Here is an 18,985-nt window from a genome sequence, read left to right on the forward strand (position 1 = left end):
ATTGATTTTTGCCTTTTATTTGTTCAATGGAGTACCAGTTGAGCCAAAGACCAGTTGTAAAGTTAACTTTTAAAACCCCCATGTTTGATCCCAGTGCTGACAGTGATTCCATAGATTCCACAGATATGATGGAGCATAGATCGGTTAAAAAAGAAAAAAAAATGCAGTCTAGTCTAGTTGTGAGAGCACCATTCAGGTCTGAAATCACTGACGAATAGGAATTGTTGGCCAATAGGATTACATTCTTTAACAATCTTGCCTTTTATCTTCTGGACATTTGATACATTCTTACAGAAAGCATATTTCTGTTGTCACAATGGCAAAAATACAGCAAATGAGAACAAGAAAAGCAGTCAGAGAGCGCAGTACTCTGCCAAGGCTGTTCATTCCCCAATATGGTATTGTCAGAAATGTAGCTTTTTTTAAATTTTTATTTTTATTTATTTTTTTTTTTAAGAAATGCAGCATTTGTTTATTACTTATCAGGCCACATATTAAAATCCATCATAACTGGGACTGTTTTAAATCCAGGATGAAGCAGGAAGAGCAGAGAGTAACACTGAACTTGTATCCCAAGTTATTAAACAACCTTTCATATATTCAAATGCTGGACAGTTTGAAGATGGAGTCACAGGTGTTTATGAAAAACCAATGGTTTGAAAACATATTTTTAGACTAACATGATTTTCTAACCATAGAATAAGGTTACAGGAAGAGTCCATAATGTCAAACGTCTGAACAAACAGATACAGTTCTCTTGTTTTGACTTTTTATTTAAGACTCTCACTTATTGCAGTTTGATCAAATCAAACATGTGGTAACAGTGTTGAGGAAAAAACTTCCTGTTGCCAGGAAGTTGAAAAAAAACCTCCGTCTGGGATGAGGATACAGAGGAGGGAGAGAACATGAACTCTTTGCAAGTGGGTGAGGCCAGCAACAGCAGATCTAAATGTCTAGCTCCAGATCCAGAGATACCTGCAGAGAGGACCAGACACAAAGTTAGTGATATACAATGGTGGCATCGAACTGTATGGAGAGAGATGAGGAGAGTGGAGGTGCTCAGTGCATCATGGGAAGTCACCCAGCAGCCTGGGCTGGTGTATTTACATTTGGAGAAAAAAACAACAGAGTCTAAGAATGAACTAAATGCAATGTTAAAGCTGTTGTTCACATCATCTACATCTCTAGTAAAGACATCCACTGAAATGAAAATGAAATTGAGGATTTTACCTTTGGAGTAATCTTGAGCTCTTCTTCTTCTTCTTCTTCTTCTTCTTGGGTCTATTTCTTCTTCTTTTTCTTCTTCTTCTTTTGGATCTGTTTCTTCTCTGTTTGATGCTGTTATTCATCTTCTTCCTGTTCTCTGACATGTTTGTTCTGTTGTTGATCATCTGGAGGCTCCTCGAACTGCTTCTTTGTCTTCTTAGATTCTGAAGTCACAGCGTTGGGAGAAAAGAATCACAGACATGTGTGTGAGATTCACATTCAATAGGAGTATGTAACAATACACTGTCACTAGGTTCATTGTATTTATATTGGTACCAACCTGCTGCTCATCTGGTTCTTCCTCTTCATGTTCTCTCTGTGACTATGTGGTTTTCTCTTTGTGCTCCAACTTCCTCCTGCAATCCAAACACATACATGGAAGGTTAACTGGTGATTCCAAACTAAATCTAAAGTGTTAGAGTGAATTGTTGTCTGTCTCTTTGTGAATGCTCTGAGGTTGGCTAAAAGATGTAGCTAATGGATGGATGATGCCCTTTTTATAGGCCACAACATACACAAAATAATGAAACATGATAGAATTAGATTTTTTTGTTGTCTCACATTTTGTGTCACTCTAATAAGCATCCCCTCTTCCATAATCTGAGTTCACATGCTGGGGCTGCTCCTTATCTAGTTTCTTGTCCTGATTTGATCCTTCATTTTACTGGGTGTCTTGGAGAGAGAGCTCTAAAGAGAGCAAAAACACAGCAAGAAGGTTCATTAAATCACAGATAAATAATTACACTTGAGCCATAGAACTGAATATGCTCATATTAACATCAAGTATCTAATGAGCCAGTTCACTCCATGGACTCACCTTGTATTAGTTGAGTGGTCTCACGTCTCATGCACCGGTCCTGGACATGTTTCCCATCATCCTTTTCTTCTTAATGACTTTTTTCTCCTCAAAGTTCCATCCTTGTTGAAATCGTTTGGTGTTCAGGAAGTAGCTTTAAAAAAAACACATGTAGATACATTTTCCAATGATTCTGACAGAGCTACATTTTCTCAGTCAGTGATATACTAAATTCCTGTGTAAACACGCAGTATCTGCGGGGTGATTCTTTCTAAAGTACATGTAAATTACCAGTGCATTGTGCTCCTTCTCCAGTTGTCCTGTCACCTCATAGGCTGGTTGTCGTCTCTAGGGTCGTCTCTGGTGGATTCGGTTCCTCGTCTTCATGCGTGTGCTGGAGCTGTGTCTCATCTTTGGGTCTTCTTCTCATCCTTCTTTCAGTTTTGAATCCTGGAGTCATCAGAATTTGGGGCTGAAAAAAACAACAGGAAAACATGTCAGAAAATTTCTCACCTCCTATTGGAGATTTAAAAACTTTGTGTATTACAAATATAAAATCTAAACCTAAAACTTACCTTCCCCCCGCACTCAGTGGATTCCCCTGAACTCTGATCCTTGTCACTGTGGAATCCACTGTGGGTCCAGGGTGGGATGCAGACACACATATGACTCCTCCATGACATGCTGTCTGCATCCTTCTCACCTTTAGACAGAGCAGAGCTTCACTGTGAGGGAGCTATTCCCCTCAAGATCCACCCACACCTCTGAAAGGACCTGACCTGAGTCCCACTGGCAAGGACAGAGTTCAGCTGGAATCACACAAAATACATCCATCCATCCATCCATCCATCCATCCATCCATTTTCTTTACTCTTTACTTTGTAGGGTTACGCTGGGCTGGGGCTGGAGCCTATCCCAGCCGACTCAGGGCGAAGGCACAGACACCCTGCACAGCTCGCCAGTCCATACAGGGCCACAAACAATATACAGTCAATTTAAATTTATTCAAATAAAGCCAGAATAGATTGATCAGACATCATCACAACAGATTCATTCAAATAAAATCTGATCAAATCACATCCAACATAAATCACACTATACAAAGGGAAAATATATAAAGTAGAATAAGATGAAATCTATTCAAATAAAGTCAGGATGGATCGATCAGACAACTAAAAAAAACCCTGATCTTAAATATACTAAATGTAAGAGTTTAAGTGCAAGACCTCTTACCTGGAGGTTGGCCTGCTGGAGGCCCAGCACCTCTCTTACCTGTCAGGCAGCCATGCTCTCTGTTGCACTCCTTCATGAGGGCCTGCAGGTTCCTCACCCACTGTGGAACCAGACCTGCTGCCAGAGCAGATCAACTCAGCTGCTTCGTTTACACCTGAAGGTTCTGACACATCTCAATTATTTTATGAAAAATGGCCCAGTCGCCATCTTTGTCTAAAACTGTAACCCTAAAATATACAGAAATTATTTAACATGTTATAAACTTTAAAATATTTTTTTTTAAAAAGGTGATCTAAAAACACAAATAATCCTGTATAAACTACAGATGATTGATGTGGACAGTATTCAGAGCTTTTCCCTGTTTTCTAACAGTTCCCACATAAATGAATCATATTACTGGTCTCAGCACAAACAAACCAATGACCCACATCACATGAAAATAAACTTTACATCAGAAAGTTAGAAAAGAACTTCTGAGGACCTTCAGGGGTCAGAACAGATCAGATTCTAAACATTTTATGAAAAAATTGTCCAGTCGCCATTTTCCTCAAAACTTTCAACGTCAAATGAGGACAAAACGTACTCTACCATTCAAAAGTTTGGGGTCACTCAGAAATGTCCTTATTTATGAAAGAAAAACTTTTTTTCAATGAAGATTGCATTAAATGAATCCGGTCTAGACATAGTTAATGTGGTAAATGACTATTCTAGCTGGAAACAGCTGATTTTTAATGGAATATCTACATAGGAGTACAGAGGAACATTTCCAGCAACCATCACTCCTGTGTTCTAATGCTACATTGTGTTAGCTAATGGTGTTGAAAGGCTCATTGATGATTAGAAAACCCTTGTGCAGTTATGTTAGCACATGAATAAAAGTGTGAGTTTTCATGGGAAAAAAACTGTCTGGGTGACACCAAACTTTTGAACAGTAGTGTAAAACAAAAACAGTTTCATCAAATCCCTTTAGCGCATTGTTTACATATCTCATGGTTTTTATACAGTAAAACTCACAAATGACAATTTAACACCAAGAAAACATCAGCATTACCAAAACAACATTATACAACCAGGCCCTCCAATTTCTGTTACTAAACAGACTTTAAATTCAACGAATTATCCTCATCTTTGGACTGAATCCGCTTTCAAAGTGTTTACAGAGATCAGCAGATGACTGAGACGCAGGAAAAGCATGAAATGAATTTTCTTACCTGAATGCAAACTGCAGGTGCTTCTGTTAAAACTGGTGCTTTCTCTGGCAGGTTCTTCTTCTTCTTTTCTTGGTGATCCGCTGAGGTTGGTCTTCAGGAAGGTTGGTTTCGAGATGCTTTCCGGCTTTGAGAGCTTTCTAGAGATCAGGTCAATTTGCAAAAGGTCCAGACAAAGTCCAAGTGCAAAAAAGGGCCTATCAAAGGTCTGTGGGCCTTTTATATGCGTTCAGAGCGTTTCCATGGTTTTAAATGATGCACGCACGCATCTGTGCACGAGGAATTATGATATGAAGTTCAATAAATGTTCTATTATGTCAATTTATTTGTTTCTAAACTTGACTTTTTCCATGTATATGTAGGAGTTTACACAAAGTTCACCTCCAATAACACATCCAAAACAGTCAAATCACATTTTGTGCGTAACGACTATTTATCTTCATAAAATTGTCCTGACACTCTGATGGAGCTCAGGAGTCATCCAGAGAAACTTTCATACAAATAATTCCACCTTGTAAACCTCCAGTCTGTATAGAACGTCTGACATGGTGTGTAGAAGTCCACAGAATATTATTTATCGTCTGATCTCAATCAAAATACCGCTGCTGTGCCATGTGCGTAAATGCAGGTAAAGAAGCACTGATGGTTTCTGCTGCTGTGATGCTGCGGGTATTTCTAAAAGTCAGAGGACACAATGGGGCACACAGCAGCTGTGGGCAGCAAGCAGGACTTCTGGAGGTGTTATGATGTTTCTGCTGAATCCACAGTGACATTCAGTGAAACCTTAACAACGTTTTTATTTCTGACATTAATCCAACAGGTTCCACATCTGTCTGAGTCACATTATTATCTGGATTTTGACAGATATATCAATATGTAATGAAGAAGATGCCACCGGATGATCTACCCCAACTGGGCCCCCAGGGTGAGAAAGTGTGATGTGGAAAGAGCAGAAACAGTCCAGGAATCATCACTGACGATGCGTTCAGGTGCATCAACATGACAAGTGTAGCAGACAACCAATGATAGGAGGGGGACAATAAACAAGCAAAACACATAAAAGCTGGTTTGTCATGTGAGAGCTCTGTGTGTGTTTTTAGTCTCTGCTGACTGAAGACACACAAGCTGAAAATTTCTAATTGACACTTTTCATTTTGGACTGATCTTTGTGCAGAAATGTGAAGAAACAGCCTGAAACACTGAAACTGCTTCTCTCAGTATAAAAAGGAACTTTGCTGCTGTAATACATCCAGGGGCTGAATGTGTTCTGTAATGTGCTACAAAATATTCTCCCCCTGATGATCTTCTGTAAGTTCCACTTTGTTCCATCAGTTCTGCGGATCAGGATGATGAATCAGTGAACCTAGACCCTGAACTTTGATCCCTAATGTAACTCAGACAAATCTGAAACCTGTTAGAATAATGTCTGAATCTGACAGAAACACTGTTCAGTGTGTCTCTGAATGTCACTGTCAATTCAGTAGAAACATTAAAACACCTCCAGACGTCCTGTTTGCTGCCAACAGCTGCTGTGTCACATTGTTTCCTCCGACTTTAATAAATACCTGCAGCATCACAGCAGCAGAATCGATCAAAGCTTCTGTAAATTCAGAGTGATGGTTGAAAATGATCTATACATGATAAATAAAAATATTCTGTGTGTGAAACTTCTGTCTGTCAGCCTGATCTGTGTCTGCACTTCTCTGACCTGTCCCTGGACCAAACATTAGCATGGATTGTCAACCCTGTAACTATGATTAAACAAAACATGGAATAAAAATGGTACCCTTGATTGTAAGCTGAGCTAATCAAGCCTTTGATAATTTGTTGCCTATTAGTAATTAATATGGAGCAGAAAATAGTGAAAGAGTTTATTTTTCCAAAAATTTGGAAGCCCAAATGTCCTCCAATTCTGAAATGACCCATAATTTGCTAACACAATGCTGAACATGCACAAAGCATTAAATATCAAACGGGGATCAAACTTTAACCTTTTTAGTATTCACTAGTTATGCATTCTCCTCTATTCTATGCACACAAGGAAGGAGCTTTTACAGAAACCCGCCCGGTGTCTATCTAAGCTCCGCAGATTACAGCGAGTAGACTGAAGTGAAAGGTTTTGACATTTAAAGTGTTTTCATGAAAAGACAATGACTTCCCTGCAACACGTCAATCCCAGAGCGAGAGGAATCAGAGTGTCGCCACAAAGTTTTCTCCAAAGTCTGGCTGAGCACATCACACAGGAGATCACACAGGTAAGTGCCATTTTTGAAGGATAAAGAAAAAATAAAATGAAGCAAAAACCTCATCACCAAACTAATCTTAAGTAAGATACATTTCTCTTCCATTATTAATGCAATGTTTTTATTTAAAGGGGGAAAGCAGCATTTAAAGCTTGTTGTAGCCAAAATACCGTAAATTTCTCAGTTTTAGAAATTGCCACCTGCTCTTCCATGCAGATAACTTGAAGTTTTGAGACACTCCAGTATGTCTTTCATCCAGTTTTTTTTTTTTTTTGATGCATGTAGTAAAAAGTAACAGTTGATCAATATTTCAATGGGAATTTGCAGCAGGATGTGCGTTTGCATTTGCCTTTTATATATATATATATATATATATATATATATATATATATACACATAAACCCTGATACGAATTCATAGACTCCCTGTTGTCTGGGATTGTTGCAAGGCTTCAAGCTATGAGTTGACTATAGTGCTTAAATATGAACATTAATATATCATATTCCTGTTTTCATTTGCTTTGTATGCAGCACAACAGTAATTTAGGTGTTAGAATTCAGCAATATCCAAATAAAACCATTTCTTTCAGACAATACAATAGAGGGGAAACAAGGTAATTGTGTGGAACAGAAATTTCCTCTTGTATATCAATAAGTGGCATTTGGAATTTAGCTGGACTGAACTAAATATTTGCAATAAAGGGCTAGAAGTTTGTAAGTAAATGCCTATGGAGATTCTCAGGTCGAGTCATGGTCCTATGTTAGAAGGCATCTGAACCTCTCTTTTGCTTCTTAGAGGCACTTGCACATTTCACCCACGAGTCTGCCACTTCTAGAGTCATTCCAGAATTAGAGGACATTTGGTCTTCAAAATTTCTGAATAACAAACCTTCTCGTTTACAATTTTCTTGTACATATTCATCAATAATAGGTGATAAACTAACAAAGGCTTGATTGGCTCAGCTTACACATCAGTGGTACCATTTTTATTCCATGTTTTATTTGCTGTTTGCTAACCCTACTCTAATCACAGTAACATGCTAATGTTGGCTTTTTCTCAGGAGTAGAAGCTTGATATTTAGATAGCTGTTACTGCTGACCAAGAGGACAAACTGACTGATGGAAAATAGCCAAGAAAAGAGTAATAAGAATTTGTCTTATCCTGATAATTTGAGGTAGAGTGAGACATTCAATCAAGGCGGACAATGTTATGAGAACATGAAAAATAGAAGAGAGGACATAGCTTTGCTCTACACATTCTTTAGGGAAACTGATGATGATGATTCCAGCGTATCATACTCTCCCCTCTAAATCATGATTCAAAGCTGGTCAGTCACCCCGAAGTCAGTGACTCAAGGTGTAATTGTTCAAAAAAAAAAAAAAGAAATGTGGGGATCACAGGATAAATAAATGCTCAAAAGAAGATGAAATTGCATCTTTTACAACATTTGAGATGTTGTTTGTGTTGTTCAACTGCCTGGAGGGAGACTGTTTTGTAAGAACCTGATAAGTGGTGATGTTGGCCCCAGCCTTTAGGAGGTCTACAGTCCAAACTGGATGTGACCGTGTCCTGCTTTAACATGTGTTCTCCTGCAGAAGGTGCACAAACCCTTTAAGGAGGTGATTGATGTCAGCTCAGGTGATCCTCACAGAGCAGGAATGAAGCCCGTCTCATTTGTTCGACAGGTTAGTTTTGTGCTTTTGCATGTTTCAGTTGATATAAAAGTTATGGAAGGGACTCCTTGCACACATTTAAAGTCTTTGTTATCATGTGTTGTGTGATATGCTTTGTAGCCACGTTGTCTGTTGTGTTTTTGAACTGGATATCCTGCACATAAATAGATTTTTACCTCAGGAAAGCACTTTCTTGAGTGAACAAAACTATTTTATGTATTCATGATTCTGTCCTGTATTGTCAGGTCTTGGCAGTGTGTTTGTACCCTGAGCTGCTGACAGACCAAAGCTTTCCTCTGGATGTCAGGCTGAGAGCTCAGAGGCTGCTGGAGGCCTGCGATGGCGGAAGTGTGGGTGAGGCTTGTGAAAAAGTCTAACACTTGACAGAATGATGTTTAACGCACATGTATACAAATATTATACCTTATGACTGGACTCCTAGGTTCATACACTGCTTCCTCTGGGCTGCTTCATGTCAGGCAAAGCATCGCTGAGTTCATCACAAAGCGAGATGCTGGAGTTCCTTCATGCGCCAAAAACGTCTTTATTTCATCTGGTTCTCAAAAGGCACTGATGGTATGAAGATACTATAATTATTACTAGCATTTACTGTTATTGAAGGGATAATTAAAGGATGACTGTGGCCATAATTTGTCATTTTGTCCACCATTTCTATCAGTTATAGTACAGTTGTGCTGACAAAGATAACTGCTGACTTCTGCGATCACAGTAATGTCAATGCAACATAATCAGACAAGGAAAAATCAAGAGCAGTCACACAATAAGATGCTTGTAAACAACGTAATATGCCATATTATCTAAACTGAAGAGTGGCCCCTTGCAGGATCTTTGAGAAACTGTAGGAGGAACAAAATGTAAAGCGGAAGATGGACAGATTTTTGACAGAATGAGTAAAAAATATTGTTGCAGGTGAACTCTGACCTCTGTAGACCCTCAGCCTTAGTGCACTATTTAACTAAATTACAGAATTAGTTAAAATGGATGATATCATAAACAAGAAGGTCTACCACAGTCCTTTCTGGATTGAATCTGATTAGTCGTGGGTTCATACACCTAGAAGACAATGACTCCAAGCATATTTCAAAGCTGTGCAGAGACTACTGGACCAAGAAAAAGGAATCTGGAGCACTGGAAGTGATGGATGGCCAAGTCAAAGTCCAGACTAGAATCCTGTTGAACAGATCTGGGAATTATTGAATTCCAAAATAGATTGCACAAATATTCCATCCAAAGCAAGTCTCTGGGAACAGCTAGAAACTGTTCGAAACTCAATAACAAAAGAGACTGTGGAAAAGTCCATGAAAACAATGGCAGCAAGAATGCAAGATGTTATCAGGGCCAAAGGAGGTCATAGAAAATATTAAGATGTTTGGTTAATATCTGAATGGACTATGTAGTTGTTCCAGTTTGTTATTTGTCTAATAAACATCAATACAATTTTTAGCTTGAAACCAATTTTTGACAGATTTCAAAAACTTCTCGTTATGACAGGTAGTCTAATAATGTTTTAAAGCACTGTTTAATTTCTAAAAGCTTGTCTGATCGATTCGTCCATCCATCAATTACCTATACATCTCTTAATCCTCATTAGGGTCACAGGGGTCTGGAGTCTATCCCAGCTGACTGAGGGTGAAGGCAGGGGACACTCTGGACAGGTCATTAGTCTTATCACAGGGCTACATATAGAAACAAACAATCACACTCACATTCACACCTATGGACAATTTAGAATCACCAATTAACCTCAGCATGTTTTTGGACTGTGAGAGGAAGCCGGAGAACCCACACATGCACAGGGAGAACATGTAAACTCCATGCAGAAAGATCCCAGGCCCAGGTCTAGACGCAAGCCGGGGATCTTGTAGCTGCAAGGCAACAGTGCCAACCACCTCACCACTGTGCAGCCATTAATTATCTAATAAACAATAACCAAAAATAAGAAAAGAAAAAATGGTTGCAATAAGCCAGATAGATCCTTCAAAGTCCTGAGTGGAGAATTACACAAATAAACAGCATAATTGTGGATTATTGTGTTTAGATTATTGTGAGGCTGCTGGCCAGTGGAGAGGGGGAGATTCAGACAGGGGTGCTGACCCCCATGCCCTGCCCACACACACTGCCTACTCTGCTGGATGAGGGTGAGGTGGCTCTGGTGCCCTACCGGCTGGTGGAGGAGCAAGGTTGGGCTATAGACCTGGACGAGCTGCACCGAGCTGTGACTACTGCTAGGGGGCGCTGCCAGCCCAGAGCAATTTACATCAGCAACCCAGGAAACCCCACAGGTAACCAGCATGCAACAGGTAAAATAAATAAACATTAATCACTATTAATACTGCTGTTTATCCTTCTAGGCCACGTGCAAACCAGGGAATCAATAGAGGAAGTGATTCGGTTTGCAGCAGCTGAGGGACTCCTACTGTTTGTTGATGAGGTGTCTACGCACTCTGTCCTCAGATTGGACTTTAATTCAAGAACTGTCAGTTTTCTTTATCCATCAGTGCTTTTCTTCTGCCCTCCAGGTTTACCAGGACAGCATGATTGGATTGGACAGAGAGTTTATTTCCTATAAGAGAGTCCTGTTTGAGATGGGCAAAGAGTATGCAGAGACTGTGGAGCTGGTCTCCTCCCACTCTTTGTCCTGCGCCTGCATAGCAGAGTGAGTCTGTCTCAGAATCATCAACACTATCTTACATCCTTCATAGACACGCAGAGTAGAAGGTTTTTCTCTTTTTTTTAACTGTCAGCACATCTCATTGAATTACAGAAAGTGATAATGCATTATTCCACCTTACAGTGCATTTAGACTCAGTGGCTCTTAGCCTTTCTTCAAATCACAGTCTTCAACCTTTTTCACCTGATTTTATGTTGTTCTGTTTAACACGCTGAACCTCCAAACCTGCTGATGGGCTTTGAAAAAATCCTGAAATTACTCCCTTTATCTGACCCAGAAATAGACAAACACATATGCTAATGTAGCATGTGTGATGTGCAGCCAACCAAATCTAAGCTTAATAAATGTAATCCTGATATTTAATCAGAATCACTTTATTCTACATGCTTTATTCCAAAATGCAAAAAAATAAACAGTTTGTGGGGATCCTGTAAAAAAAAAAAAAAAAATCTGTATTACATAGAGCAACTGAGAAGACATGTCTGACTCAGCTGTGACCAACAGTTGTGTGGCAAGAATTGAGGGAATTTCGAAGTGAACTGCAGGCAGAGGGGACGACAAGAGACAGTGAGAAGACCAAAAAATAAATAAAACAAAAACAAAAAACACACTTAATCAATAATATCAATGCAGCAGTTGTTAGAAGATAAATTCAGCATGGTGAAACATCTTTGTGAAGTTACTGTGAAAAACACCAACTTTGTAGAAGCTGTAAAAATGTCAATAACAAAATATCTCTACAATGTGGACTTTGTGTAGTTAACATCTGTGCACGCTTAGAAAAATGTTGGACAATTTCATTCCATTTGTTTATTTATCTTATTATTATTTTTTTTTTTTTTCAGTTTTTGCAAAGCAAATAATCAAAGAAATTGGACTTTTATTTTGTATAATTTATGTCAGTATCACTTTGTCACCCTGCACAAAAGACTCGATGGCTTCTAAAGAAGTACAGGACTGTTATTTTTGATATTTTTTATATTAAAAAAAAAGAGCCCACACTGAAAAAAGAAAAAGTTGCCTAGGAACTGCTCGGTGTTTAGAGGGTTGATTTAGAGAACCAGGGTAACTGGCTTGAACTGAAGAAGACTCTTAAATTTCCTAATTAATTCATTTCCATTGGAAATATAGGACATTAAATACTTGCTCAGTAATCATGTTGGCAGTGCTTAGTCTAATTAACATGCTGCATTATCAATCATGAATTGTCATGGATGTATCCTCATTTCACACATATGCCTTTACAACTTAAATCTGAAGAAGGCGAGCTTCATTAAAATAGAATATTTACTTTGGGTTCTTTGAGTTGGGCAACCCAACTGGCAAGGATCTGCTGATGTTAAACTGCAACTGTTCTTACGTAAAAACCCAGTCAAGTCTGACAGTAAAACAAGTGAAGTACACACAGTCTGAATAAACACACAGTAACCACCCAGGAGGAGAGCATTAATAAGTAACTAGAGTGGACCTACAAGGAGGCAGCGACATTTCCACTGGTCACTGTTGTACATGCGTACGTTGCATTCTATTGGCTGGGGGCTTTTAGCAGGTTTGTTAACAAAGATCAGAGAGTGAGAGCACCAATCTGAGAGCAGAAGTTCTGTGATGCACAGAAGTAGTCTGAGTGCAAACAACAGTATATCTGAGCTCAGACAGTTTGAGTCAGAGCACACCAGCCTTATACCTGAGCAGGGTGTATTTGACAGAGAGGACAGGGTTTTTAGGGGATTTAGGCGAGTAAAAACTCACCAATATAACTCAGACAATGCAAACCCAACTGCCCATGTCACACACATTCATTACAATGTCATGTGATTTAGTGTTTGTGAATCTACAACTACCTGCTTCTCCACTGCACCATCAGATCAATGATTTTTAAAAAAGGTGTAATAAATGATTGAATAAACCAAATTAATCTGTTATCTGTGTCCTAGGTGTGGTCAGAGGGCAGGGTACATGGAGATAGTCAACATGGACCCAGAGGTGATGCATTTTGTTGATACCATGCTGTGCACTGACATCTCTACTCCAGTCACAGGGCAGCTCGCTCTGGACCTCATGCTCAACCCACCAAAGCCTGGAGACCCTTCATATGACACATACACACAGGTGAGCTAACAAGGAGGTCTGCAAGAGCGGCTGGCATTCAGCATTATATCACTCCTTAAAATCAGCTTTCTGTTGTTCTGTTCACCAAAGGAGACCCTCCTCACTTGGACCACTCTGTCCCAGAATGCTCAGCGGGCTCTGGAGCTCCTGAGTGATCTACCAGGGATCAGCTGCCAGCCAGCGATGGGGGGAATCTACCTTTATCCACGTCTGCATTTACCATCTGAATTTACGCAGCTAGCCAAGGTGGGAAACGTCACAAGAACCTTCATGTTCATGTAAAAAAAAAAAAAAAAAGTAGCGTGATGTGGTAAAAGACTAAAGTTTTTGCATAGTTTAGCAATCCTATCATAACAGCCTAAGATTTTATCAAGCGCAGCAAGAAGTATTTTTTATTTCCATGCATGCTGTTTCATGTTTTCCATCTGCTGTATGTTTATCTTAGTAAATATTAACTTTGCTTGACTGTTAAAGTCCTTTATAAATTATATGAGTATTTGTTCAAATGTGACACAATAGGGTCCTAACTGAACAGCAGTATGGAACGAGTTCAAAGACACCAGGTTAGTTGGAGATACAGTGTACAGTATGGATTCATTTGTAACAGATATAACAGTCACTGCTATTGCTTGTTGTTGCTCTGAAAAAGATAAACATGTGCCTATTTTAGAGCAAAATGCACTTGTAGAGTTAATAAGCCTTACTTAGAAACTTGGGATTTCACAGATTTGAAACTTGCAAGTTGGTGACACTTTTGAGGCCTACGCTTGTATGATACAGTCCTTAGATCTGATCAGTGAGCAGCTTGGTTTAAATAAAAAAAAATTTTAAAAATAGAAATGCCATCATCTACACAACAGTTGGTGCTGCAGAAAGTATCCATCCATCCATCCATCCGAGTCATGGGGGGCTGGAGTCTATCCCAGCTGACTGAGGGTGAAGGCAGGGGACACCCTGGACAAATCACCAGTCTATCACAGGGCTACACATTGAGACAAACAATCACACTCACATTCACACCTACGGACAATTTAGAATCACCAGTTAACATCAGCATGTTTTTGGACTGTGGGAGGAAGCTGGAGAACCCGGAGAAAACCCACACATGCACAGGGAGAACATGCAAACTCCATGCAGAAAGATCCACATGAACCAGGAATCTTCTAGATGCAAGGCGACAGTGTTACCCACCTCACCACTGTGCAGCCCTGCAAATAACAGTTAAATAATGAATTACTTTGTCAGGTATTCCTGTTTCTCTCTTATCGTGGTGTCTGTTTTTAGATGCTGGAAGTGGAAGCAGATGTTCTGTACTGTCAGAAGTTACTGGAAGAGGAGGGTGTGTTTGTGGGTGCAGGGCACCACGGCGGAACAACCAGCAGCCACCATGTGAGGTGAGAGACCAAAAATGATAGAACCACATTAACATGGTACTGTATGTTGCATTTTCTCCAAAAGGTGTTTGTCTTGTGTCTTCTGTCTCATAGGTTATGTGTCCTTGTTCCTCCTGACACCATGGAGGAGGTCCTGACTCGCCTCTGTTCCTTTCACCTTCGCCTCATGGATGGCCACTGTGACCCCGACTAAAGTCAGAAGGATAATAACAAGGAGGAAAAGTTTTCCCCCCATCTAATTTTTCCTGAAATTGGCTTCTTAATATAGAAATCATCTTCATCCTCAAAGTATCAATTGTTCTAAGTCCTTATGAAATTGATATTTGACAATTACACTGAGAAAAATACTCAGACACAAGCATTTTCTCCTTTGATAATTAGTGTATTTCTGTACTTGATCCCCATTTTGTACATCAGGAATGCATACACTGTCTGTTTTGACTCAAAGCTGAGGCTCTGTTTTATGAATCAACTGGTGGGTTTGAAAAGAGTTTGGATGCTGAACAGAAGAGAAAGAAAATGAATAAAGAGCAGAAGAGTCGGATAAGAAAGTCATAGAGGAGTATTGGTGTAAAAAAAAATCTTCATTAAAAAGCATTTAACAGAATTTAAAAAAGAACAATAGTACAAAAATGAAAGCTGAAATACATGGTACTGCAATAGTTTGCGCTGCGTCTCACCACCAGTTGGTTCTTTTGTCAGAGGACATGTGAACATACTTTATGCTGTAACACTATAACAACATAGTAGACCACATATGAGACTGTAGGATTTCATGCTAGATATACACTACTGTTCCAAACGTTGGTGTCACCCAGGCAATTTCATGTTTCCCATGAAAATTCACACTTTTATTCATGTGCTAACATAATTGCACAAGAGTTTTCTAATCAATTAGCCTTTCAACACCATTAACTAACACAATGTAGCATTAGAACACAGGAGTGATGGTTGCTGGAAATGTTCCTCTGTACCCCTATGGAGATATTCCATTAAAAACAGCTGTTTCCAGCTAGAATAGTCATTTACCACATTAACAATGTCTAGACTGTATTTCGGATTAATTTTATGTTATCTTCATTGGAAAAAAAAGATTTCTTTCAAAAATAAGGACATTTCTAAGTGACCCCAAACTTTTGAACTGTAGTGTATATAAAAATGTTGACACTCATACTATGTATCAATATGGAAATAAATCAATATGTATGGAAAATGTAAGTGTGTGAGTTCCTACTACCTTTTCATCATGTGCTGGTTGGTGGAACGACACAGCAGCTGCATCGAGCTCAACGGACTGGAACGAGTTTTACAGCCTCAACAGATTAAATAATAGTTTTCTTTCCAGTTTTCAGAGTCTTCAGCTGTAGGTGTTCAGACTGAGAGAATAAAAAACTTCAATTTTAAGTAGAAGTCTGGGTTATATCAAGTACACCTGACAGAAAGTGTGATTAAACTAAACCTTTGTTCCGGTGTTGTGGCAAATACCTGTCTTGACAAGCCAGGTGCAATCACTTTAAAACTGTAGTGTCGTGCCATTCACTATAGCGGACTAAATGCAGCAGAACCTCTGTGTCTGGTAAACGCTGCTGTTTGCATCCCAAGCAGTTATATTAAGAACGCACAGATCATACTGCCTCAGAACAGAAAAAAGACTATTACACCTACATTAAAAATGGGGGTAGCGCACCTAACAATTAAAGCACAACACAAATTCTTTTATTTTTACCATTCATTCTAATTAATATTACAGGTTTATTTAACTTCAGCTTATTCCTCAGACCTCTGCAGTCAAAATGTGGTCTGTAAAAGACAGCATCCTGTTAATATTTCTGTATTCATTGCTAAAACAGAGGGCTTTTTGTAAACTTGATTGTTATATCAACTTTAGCTTGTATCCAACCCTGATGAGCTTCATGCATGTGTTCATCCTCTCAACTAATAAGATGGTAGATGGACAGAAGGCTGTGGAACCAGCATCTACCACACTCTCAGTGCTGATGTCAAATTTCATGCAAGATTATCAAATCTCTCTGAAGGCTGTTTTCCAGTGACTTCTGTCAATAAACCACATACCATGCTGTGGTCTGGCCTCCCTCCAACAGTCCAAAGATCTCTTCTGGCATACAGATCACAGTGCTGAGGGGCATCAGGGTTTCTCCTCGGAGACGTATGCTGTAGAAACCTTGCAGTCCTGCCATTTTGTTTTCTGTACAGAAACTACTGGTTCAATCTGATGTTTTGAGTCACTAAATTGAACCTGATAATTAACACTTTGGGAGTCAGCTGTGGCTCTGTGGGGGGAGGAGAAGCTGAATCACAGGCATGTGAAGGCAGGAAACAGAGTTTGAGGTGATGGATCTGATGTCAAAGACTAGACAACATTACAATTTGAGGAATATTAAGTACTACAACAAATGAATCAACTAGATTCGATGAGAATAATTTAGATAAGCATTTGCCTATAACCATTAGTTGAGGCAGTCTGTCAGCCTCCCCTCCATCCCTCCCATGTTTGGCACTGTCAGAGTGACCAGTAGGACGGTCTCTTCTCTCTAGTTTTGCCCTTTGCTATTATAGATGCAATCAAAGTCTCTAGTTGAATTTACTGGGGCAGTATGGAAGCTTCACATCTGTTAAAATGTGCAAATCAGCACTATTAAGAGATGCATCATCTCCACTAACCTTGACTTCAGCCAAAATCTGGTTCAGAATGACTCATTGAGCTACAGAGTGCTTCTCAGCATTGTATAGGTTCAGAGTTCTGGCATTAAATTCCATGGTCAGTGACACATTTATCAGTATAAACGTTTCAAAAGGAGAAACCATAAAAGACTTTGAGTCAGAAGTTACTTTGACCAACAAAGACTATGACACATTTTGCATGTCATGCATTATGACAGGCTGTATGTCAGTGTATGGATACTGTGTGTCTGGGAATACATCCACCTGTTTAGTCTTAGGGCACAACTGAAGATGATTATGAAGAACCTTTTCAGTGTAATTTCTTAGTCTTTATTAGACAGGGCACGGGAAGGTTATAAATAAATGGAAGTGAAAAGTGAAAGAAGCTTCTGCTGGTTGCTCAGTACAGACATGATAAAATGTTGCTTATGCCACAGATGATCAATGGAAATAGAAAAATGCTATAGTCAGGTTTTGTAGATCAAAATAAACCTATAGACTTCTTACTGAGTTACTACTATGAATTACATTATAGTGGCACCAAAGACTACATCACACCTATAAACTTCATCTGCGCTTTGACTTATTGACTGATGACACACAGGAAAAAAAAACTGCAAACCCATTTACCCTGTGATATAAAGCTGGGGCTTTGTGAAGTTCACAATTTGATTTAATCTGAATAATCTGAAGATATTTTCATCAATGTTTGCTTGAAAGACTCAAAGAGACTTGAGACTCAAAGTTGATTTCTGACCGAGGAAACAACTGTGTGGTCAGTGCTGGCGCTTTATGCCTACCTTTTAAAGATGTAACTCACATGTATTTGAAATAATAGTGAGACACACATGCCACTTTGTGCAATATTTCCTGATATGAATTTCATTCTGGGTCACTGGGTCAGCCCTTTGAGGATGTAATGACTCCGTTTGTCCACTAGATAGAACTATTTAGTAAGGTATGATATGGACTGGACTGGTAGGAAGGTTTTCTTTGGTATTAGAGGAGAACATCCCTACAGTAGATCAATATACAACCATAAGGCATAACATCATGACCACCTGCCTAATATTGTGTTGGTCTCCTTTATGTTGCTAAAACTCCTCTGACCCAGTGGGGTATGGACACAGGACCTGGGGATGTCCTGTGAATTCTGCTCTGTGGGTTGCAGGGTGGGATCTACCAAGATCAGGCTTATCCTGGCACATCCCACAGATGCTCAGTAAGATTTGGATGTGGGGAGTGTGGAACCCCGGTGAACAGCTTAGCTCTGTCGTGTTTCCCAGCCCACTCCTGAGCAGTTTCTGCGGTGTGTCGGGGTGCATTGACCTGCTAAGGGTGGCAACTGGCATCAAGGACTGCTGCTGCCATGGGTGGTTGCTTGACCTGCAATGTTTAGGTGGATGGTACATGTCAAACATTCACATGAATGTCAGGACTCAAGGTTTAACAGCAGAATGTTGCATTATGAGATATTGTGAGATAAGATGATTGGTGTTGTTCTCTTCACCTGTCAGTGGTTGTACTGTTGTGGCTGATTGGTGTAAGTTCTCTGAACCTCTTTATTTAAACTAACCAAAGCAGTCTGCACATCTTTTAACCCTTTAGAACCCAGCGTAGCGCCGGCGCTACGTTTTGCATATTGATTTTTGATTGGCTGTAGATTTTAAACCAGATAAGATAGATCGA

The 18,985-nt window shown here is 39.5% G+C and overlaps 1 protein-coding gene and 1 long non-coding RNA gene across 2 annotated transcripts; one reads left to right on the forward strand and one right to left on the reverse strand.

Moving 5' to 3' along the window:
• Positions 1 to 460: 460 nt before the first annotated feature.
• LOC129347691 (uncharacterized) lies at positions 461 to 2,196 on the reverse strand. Its single transcript, XR_008599905.1, has 5 exons — positions 2,084 to 2,196; positions 1,828 to 1,953; positions 1,547 to 1,622; positions 1,231 to 1,430; positions 461 to 975 (listed from the first exon to the last, which is right to left on the reverse strand). It is a non-coding gene; the product is annotated as an uncharacterized LOC129347691 (long non-coding RNA).
• Positions 2,197 to 6,563: 4,367 nt separating this feature from the next.
• Positions 6,564 to 15,832, forward strand: LOC111585773 (alanine aminotransferase 2-like). The gene is made up of 11 exons (XM_023295372.3): positions 6,564 to 6,758; positions 8,342 to 8,431; positions 8,665 to 8,773; positions 8,862 to 8,995; positions 10,479 to 10,722; positions 10,792 to 10,871; positions 10,960 to 11,096; positions 13,046 to 13,220; positions 13,311 to 13,466; positions 14,505 to 14,614; positions 14,708 to 15,832. Exons 1-11 carry the CDS (start codon positions 6,654 to 6,656, stop codon positions 14,805 to 14,807), a joined length of 1,440 nt encoding a protein of 479 aa, XP_023151140.2. The 5' UTR covers positions 6,564 to 6,653; the 3' UTR covers positions 14,808 to 15,832.
• The last annotated feature ends 3,153 nt before the right edge of the window (positions 15,833 to 18,985 follow it).

This window comes from Amphiprion ocellaris, chromosome 2 (assembly GCF_022539595.1).
Source record: "Amphiprion ocellaris isolate individual 3 ecotype Okinawa chromosome 2, ASM2253959v1, whole genome shotgun sequence".
NCBI classification, from domain to species: Eukaryota; Metazoa; Chordata; class Actinopteri; family Pomacentridae; genus Amphiprion; species Amphiprion ocellaris.